Source organism: Phalaenopsis equestris, unplaced genomic scaffold (genome assembly GCF_001263595.1).
Source record: "Phalaenopsis equestris unplaced genomic scaffold, ASM126359v1 Scaffold000180, whole genome shotgun sequence".
NCBI lineage: Eukaryota > Viridiplantae > Streptophyta > Magnoliopsida > Asparagales > Orchidaceae > Phalaenopsis > Phalaenopsis equestris.
The window spans coordinates 1,533,381-1,541,917 of record NW_018164622.1 but is presented as its reverse complement, the minus strand read 5'-3'; the positions used below and the strand labels follow the sequence as shown (position 1 = coordinate 1,541,917).

The window sequence follows — 8,537 nt, the reverse complement described above, 5'->3', positions numbered from 1 at the left end:
ATATAAATATATAAATATATATATATATATATATAAAGAAAATAAAGCTATCAAATTACAAATATAATTTTTTATTTGGAAGGAAATTTTTTTCTTTTTTTTTGTAAATATTGTAAGACGATTCAAGAAAAAAGACTGACCACAGGACACAAAGTAGTGCATAGCAGGAATAAATAACAAAATCAAAAGTAATAGCCCTAAAAATTAGATGATGAAACTCAGAAGGTAAAAAAACATTGATCTTTTCCGCTAATAAAAAAGAACATAATCAAAAGTAATAGCCCTAAAAATCAATGAAGGAACTTAGAAGGTTAAAAATTGTTGATCTTTTAAGACGAGTTGCTAAAAAGGGAAAACTGACATCCTGTAGCTGAGCTAAAAAGCAAATAATATGCCCAGTCTTGTAAAGAAAAATTATGTATACGTTTTGCAAATCTAGAGATAGAACATGCATTGATGCAAGACAAGCGGGGTGAGGAGGTACAAAAGGTAATTAAGAAAGTACATGTGCTTTTAAAGTGTGACAAAAAAATAACTATATTGAGGCTTAAAATGTTTTCGCAAAAAGGGCAGTGATCAAAATAAAAGCTAGATGATTTATAAAATAGAATGACAATTAAGAAAAAAGAAATTAATATACATGCTAAGACGAGATAAAAGATCATGAGTCCAATCAAATTAGATGAATTATAAGTTAAAATACAAAGATCTACTTTAAATTGATAATTGTAACTAAGATGAAAAATGACTCCAGTTATCTGTCACAAACCTCGCCATTTGCTAACAATTGAGGAAGCTGAAATATTGAAAAATGTTGTCTTGCACTCAGTTGCGACAGCTTTTGCAAGCATAGTCTAGAAATAAAGAAGATCAGTCCATGAATACTATAATTGAAGAAAAATAAAGAACAAAATGATAATCATACCATTCAATTCCTATGTATTTACATATATAACAACAAAACTTCAATTTTTACATACATATATACCATCTTACGTATGCATGAAAAGGTGTATTTCACTACATATGCATGAAAAGGTGTATTTCACTTTTTAATAAAATAGATTTTTTTTGTGATATGAATTAGATATACAAATACATAAGAATTGAGTGTTACACCTATAAATGCCCTACATTACACACAACAAATCCTAGATTTAAAACACTACAAAGTGCTTGCATCTCTATGTTATCCAGTTGTCATGACCGTCCACAAGGGGAAAAAGGAAAAAAAAAGGTACAAATCAAGAGATATTTAATCAATCACCATTATCATTGACTTTTATCTCAAATCTTCGGATTTGTTTTTTTGAAATTCCCATTCTTCAAGCTTCCTACTGATTATTGAATGAAATGAAAAACCAATTTTTCACAAACATCTTTACACAAATTTATAGTTTGATGACTTATAAGAATTACTTTCATTTAGAATCCATTGAGTTCGTTATTTACTTGATTATGTTGTTATCTAGACGGCAGCACCATTCACATAGTAGTGTTAACCATGAGATGTAGCACGTTTGGTTCAAATTCATTTTTTTTAAATACAATATTTAGAACTATCAAAGGTGATTAAGATCTGTTGACGGTTGAAGCTGAATAAATAAATTAATTAATTAAATTGGGGAAGTTTTAATTTTTCAATCTTCATTTACATTCAACCAGGACAGTTGAATTGTTAAGCTCGCGATCTTGGAGTTTTGAATGAATTCTATGTGGAGCAACCATGTTAAAACTTATTAACTTAAGAGAATATGAACATTGTTCTTAAGTTGGTGCAATCTTGTCAGAAAATACTAAATCCTAGGATTTTCACTTGTTTTAGGGAGCTAAACTTATTTGATGTCCAAACTTCCTTATTTTCACCGGGAGAGGCTAAGAAAAAGATTTGCTCCTGATTGTCACAGTTAATTTTGTCACTTATTAACCCTAAGCTTTTAGGACCAAAATCATAGGAGATTCTCACTCATTTAAATGTCTCACATATTTAAACTAGAATTTTTCTTTTGAAAAACATAGGTTTAGAATTACCAAAATCCAAACATTGAGGCTAGATTTAAAACCAGTAGACTAGAATTTTTTCGGACTTTGAGAGTTCACTCATTCTTCGAGGGATTGATTCACGAACTTAATTTTGTATACTACTTGAACGACACGTATAATTGTGTGTATGGTGAACTACAACATTTGGTACGTATCAAATTCATCATCTTCTTTTCCCCAATTTTAAGCTCATTGTGATAAATTTAATAATGAAAATTATAAATTTGTTGCTACATAATACTAAATCTAAAAACTTATCGCCAAGTGTCAGGCTATAAATGAAAGTCTCCCATTATTTTTTTCTTTGCATGCGCGCGGGGGAAGGGGAGGGGTAATTAACCATAGGGACCTGCAACAATGAAAAACCTTAAACTATATTTTTTAAAGTCCCTACAAAATGAGGGTGAAATCTCTAGATAATGTCTTGTCTACAACCTCATTTTTCTTCTTAAAATTTAGCCTAAAATAAACACAAACTTCTCAACGAGAGTTCGAGAAGAGAATTTTTTGAGCATACATGATCTTTATTTTTATTTCTTTTTTTTTAGTTCTTCATAAAAATTGAGGTAATCAATATAGCATTCTTTTTGGTCGCTATTTAATTTACCTCAATATCTCCTCCTAATATTATTTAAATTACTTAATTTGATGTTAGAATGAACATCATATCAAACCCCTTTTATTTAAGATAACATAGCATAGCATAGCATTAAAAGTAAATAGTAAACCAAGCTGCCCTTCAATCTCATTTGCTATGAGAAAATATGGCCTAGAATAAACACAAAGCTCTCAATGAGAGTTCCAGAAGAGAATTTTTTGAGCCGACATGATCTTTCTATATTTTTTACCTTTTTTTTAATTTCTCCATCGAAATTGAGGTAATTAATATAGCATTCATTTTAGCCGCTATTTAATTTACCTCAATCTATCCTACTAATATTATTTAGATTACTTAATTGGATGTCAAAATGAACATCATATCAAACCTCTCTTATTTAAGATAGCACAGCACAGCACAGCATAGCATTCAAAGTAAATAGTAAAACAAACTGCCCTTCAATTCAACTCTATTTAGTAAACATTATTTGGTGGACATGGAAGAAGAAAGACTAGAGTAGAGAAACAGCAATTCATTGGATGCTGTATGCAGCATAACTAAGAAAATATGGCTCGACATAAAAGTAAATTATATCACAAATTAATTGTTTCAAACAGAATCTACACTTCAATATGTGAGTTACCAAAAAAAAAATTGAATCTCATAATGATTAGAAGGAAAAAAGCACGCATAAACCTATAAAACACTGAGTAACAACACCACTGTTTTGCAAACAAACATAGAAGTTTACATGAAAAAAAAAAAATCCTATTTAAACATTGCTTTCCATCTTTAACTATATTCATAAATTTTTTAGCTTGAAAACATAGTTTGTTAGGCATCCATAAAGCACACAGATCATGATATAAGATTAAGATTAGCTCCAAATGGGTAGAGTTTATCTGCGGTTCCATTAGAGGGTCCAAGTTAACATCCTATGGGCGACTAGAGTTGAAAAAGTCTCTATCAAGGTCACAATCTTTTTTCTTCACATTTAAACAGGACACAATCAACCTGAGATCACACGTGACCGGAAGTATAATTGTGCATTTTGCATAAGAAAACCTAAATTAAGGTACACATATTTATGCATAGATCACATTTTAATAGGCTTCCTCCTAATTGGTTTCCTTGTTGATTAAAACACTAATTTAAGATGTACGGGTCCTAAATGCCCTATATATTCTCTTGCAGATTAAAAAGACCAGAATCAAACCCATACAAAATAAAATCAGCAAGCACTAGAAAGCACATTAACAGGTATGTCTTTATGCACTCTATGAACAATAAACTAAAATGGAACATGAGTATTTAGGTGTCATTTAAAAATGAGAAGCCCTTCTTGAAAGAAGTTTTCACCTTTCCTAGCCGACCAAGAGAGCTAGTCCCCTCCATGAAAGAAGTTTTCACCTTTCCTAGCCGACCAAGAGGGCTAGTCCCCTCAAGTTTTTCTAGTTGTCCCTAACCAGTCCTGTCAATTTTAATCCCAAAGCGGCAAAAAGTGCCGTCCTCCTTTACAAATACCTCCCCCATGAGTGGAATGAATGGCTTAACTAGAGAATGCCAAGAAAATGTTGTCAGAACAATGCATTGATGACAAGCTTACACTAGTTATAAGAGCATTGAGAAGCTCCCTCCTTTAGTTATTATACATAGTCGTCACCTTAAGGCAGTCAACCAAGAGTTCTTAAATATCTAATAAATCATAATTGCTTAGATTTATGGTATAACTCGTACCTGTTTTTCTTAGCATGGATGGGGGATGCCTCAAGTCATCAATGACTGAGAGATCGCTGCGGTCCAATGACCTCAAAAGAGTTTATGTCAGGCATCTTACCAATACCTACTTGCCCTAATGTGAGAGAAAGGGCCTAAGTCATGTTGATATGCTATATACATAACACAATCCACAGCCTCATTGTTGATGTGGGTGATACACAGTGCTAATATACATTCATCCCCAGACATACAAATACATTTAATAGGAGTTTGTACAAAAGAACTCTAAAACTTCGGATAATTTTATAACTTGTCCAAATGCTGCTCCATATCGTGATTACAATGAGACAAATAAATCTCTCGTGGCATTGGTATAGGGAGTGGGCATGTTTCATTGTCAACAATAACCAAATCAAAACACACTAGATAATGTCTTAACATTAATACAAAAACCTTGCCAACTTGAACATAGACTAATAATATCGTTGGAATGAATAAAGGCTTGGCATTTAAGAATAGGGCTACAAAAGCCCCCTTAGCTACATCGTTCACCCAATCTCACGATGGGAAAAAAACACAAAAATCATATGAACAAAACAGTATGGAAAATGTGTCACACATAATTACATACTCCAAGTACATAATTACATGTCCCAAAAAAAAAAGAACAAATTTGTCTCATGCATAATTATATGCTAACAATGCATATAAATATGAATCCACCAAAATAGAGTTGCTAAAACAAGCTTAATTATGCCATGCAAGTTTGATAAATAGCTGCAAATATCTCAAAAATGAGCTCCTTTGACACGTGCCTATTTATGCAAAAATAAAAAAGTGCAATTATGTGAAACACCATAATTATGTGCAAGGAACAAACAATCCATGACCAGCTTAACAACATTCACGGCCCCATTTCAGCTTATCGGACCCACTTGCCATGCAAATATGCCAATCAACATATCATGTCATCTAGGGAACCCAATTTGTGTCACATGACCATATAGCCCATTTCAATGAGATTATTTTTGTTGAACCAACAATACAAAATGCAAAAAAAAAAAACAAAAAAAAAAAAACCTTAAACTTTTCATAATTTGCCATTATACCATGTCATTATATTCATATTGCAAAAATATTCAATGGCTTTTAAAACTTAAAAAAATTGGAAATTTAAACAAATGCTCTAAAATATTTTCAAAACCATAAAAATACGGATTTCAATAAAAATCCAGTTTGAAAAAAAAAACCATAAAAGTGGGTTGAAATAATGAGGAAAATGTGGTAAATGCTCAAATTATCTCTCTTGCTCTTAAATGATAAGGTTGACAAGATGTATAGCCTTGATAACCCTTAAAATAGAAACACTATCCTTTATGACACGATTAAAATGATTAATTCATCAAGAACCCAACCACTCCATCCGATCATAGTTGACTAAGTGATGCAAACCACACTCTTGATTTGCTCCCAAATCTAGCAATATTGGGTAGCCACTTGCCTCCAACAAGAAAAAACAGCAAAGTTTCAAGCCAATACAGACGTGGTCGTGATTTTCGTTGTGAAACAATAATAGACTTATGGTAGCCAAAGATTTAATAAATCTATAATACTAGTTTTGCATTGATAAACAAAATAAAATTAACCCCACAATAGGGTTGAATAAAATTAAAATTAGCTAAATGTCCATAAAAAACTATTCCAAAAAGAGTATGCCAAATTATCCTGTAGGAAGACCTTTGTAATGTCAAATTTTCATTGTGCTACTCAAAAAAAAAAAAATCAACAACCAGCGAGATACAGTATGTATATGCATTGATAAGCTGCCTGAGTTCATAGAGCTTTCCACTTGAGATGATAAGCATGCTAAGACACTTGCTCGGAAAAAAGGAAGAGATAAAGTGGATAATTACTATATAGTCCCAGTGTATCTTTGAAATGATCAAAAAAGACTTTAATGCCCTATAAATTTTGACAAGCTTAGATTCATGCATCAATTGAAAAAAAAGGCCAAAAAAAAGAAATTACTAATCTTGAGACCTAACTTTTCGTACCTTGATGACCCAAAAGATATTTTTGCCAAGGAAAAAAAAATAGAAGTACAAATAACATTAAAACATAAAATACAAAAAATGTATAATTTGTGCTTTAAGTTATCACACTTTTCCCATGTGCTTAGAAAAATGACAAGGGCACCAAAATATAAAATAAACCAATGTTCACAACATGTCATAGTAATTTGACCAAGTTCGTCAAGCCTTTGGCATATAAGGCGATGAATATGATGCCTTTAAACAAGTGATCCTACCTAAAATATGCCCTCCAACAACACATTTATCAAGGTTCGCAACTCAAGTGTTCCCAAAGGACCATGTTTTAGTGCTTCTGAGCCGCTTGGTACATCAAATTGTCAAGGTTTGTCGTGTAATTAAATTCCTAACAAGAAAATCTTGAGAATGTTTACCTACATCCCCCCATCTCCTCTAAGCACGAAAGAGGCATATCTCCGTAAAAGATATTAGAAGCCATATGCTAAACAATAGCTTAAATAGGATTTTATGATATCATTAATCAATAATTTCCTTTGGCAATCAAGAGGAATAATTTATCATAGGGGCTAACACCCATCAGAAATCTTAGAATAAGAATAAAAGCATTACTAAGGTTGAAATTTCTAATTAATATGTAATCTACTATTCAATTTCCGACGAAAAAGTAGATTTAGATACCTATAAGGAGCCATTTGCTTTAGGTGTCCACAAAATCTAAGCGAAAAGGAGATGAAATTGTGGCTGGAGAAAGTTCATAAATTAATTTATAGGCATGAGTATCACAGCTGCATGCATCTCAATGAAGTTTTTGTTGGTTCGTTTACTCCAAGACTTTTCAGGGAGATGCAATCAAGGCCATTTCATTGCCAGGAATGATCAACCAATCTCAAGATTAACTATACCTCTAAAGTAATGCATTAAAATTTTAGTGACATTAACTGTTAGATAAACGCAATATAGGCCCAAATAAAACCAAGATAACTGAAATCACATGCGCGCAATAGATAGAAAACCGAAATTTTGGTAAAATTTTAATGCTTATTCGTCTGTTAATCAACCATCCAATTTTCTTTTGCAATCAAAGGCCGGTTTTACATTCACAAGTTACCCATAAAAGAACCAACAATATGGAGAACTTTGAGGCTGTTAAGAACAAACCTTCCCTGTTCCAGGTGGACCAAACAGTAAAATTCCCTTCCAAGGAGAAAGAAGCCCCTTGAAGTACCTAGAACACCATTTTTTAGCTGAAAATTAATTCTGTTCGCTCTCAGTCTCAGGAATTCGCTCTCAGGAAAAAAAAAGAAAGAAAATTCATTGTTGTATATATTTCATTGTAGATTAATATCATACATGATACTCACTTTTTCCCTGAAAATGCTTCTCTTTGCCTTTGTTATTAGAGGAATAGCAAAGGCAAATATGAAGTTCCGGATCATAACTGAAAAATAAAATATGTCGACAATAATCATCCCAGAACCAAACACAAAATGACCAAACCAAAAGAAGTAAATGTCCTTGAATAAGTCAAATTATATCAAAAACGATTTTTTTTTTCAATAGACTAGAATTCCTCCTAGCATGGCTATATGGAGTTAGGTGTGTTCTTCACAATCAAACATATGGATTTGGTTTCATGCATCCAGAGAATCGTCTGCCATATTGGCCCCTTATAAGGGTGTAAATGCCATTAATGTCTCATTCTTGGATAAATTGCCTTTTGGATAAATTTCCTAAAAAGCGCCCAAAAAAAAAAAAAAACTAATGAATTACACTTCAATTGCACTACTTTTAATCTGAAAATACTTTTTTTTTTTGTTTTATATGAGCAAATATTTTATGTGATTAATGGAATATATATATATATTGAAAAGACAAAATTCATTGATATAAAAGAGAGAATACAAAGGTTTTAGTGAGTGGGTACAAAGTGCCCACTCACAGGAATTACAACTACACGTAATCCCAAAAAATATAACAAAAAGAAAACAACTCCTAATCATGGTGGGTGTAGTCGGTGGATATACCGCTTCCCCTTCCCCTGGATCTAAGGAGCTGGATCTAAGGAGGGAGTCCAACAACATACTGAGATGTAGGCTTCCGCCCGAAATTATATATATATATACATA

At 32.2% G+C, this 8,537-nt stretch overlaps 1 protein-coding gene across 1 annotated transcript in view; it reads right to left on the bottom strand.

Annotated features, from left to right (window-relative positions):
* The window catches only part of LOC110022260 (katanin p60 ATPase-containing subunit A-like 2), a 28,988-nt gene that overhangs the window by 3,805 nt on the left and 16,646 nt on the right, over nt 1-8,537 (bottom strand). The window contains exons 4-5 of the mRNA XM_020721106.1: nt 7,570-7,636; nt 770-854 (exon numbers count right to left, since the gene is read on the bottom strand). Coding sequence (XP_020576765.1) covers nt 770-854; nt 7,570-7,636 — 152 coding nt within the window. The remainder of the gene's footprint in view (nt 1-769; nt 855-7,569; nt 7,637-8,537) is intronic.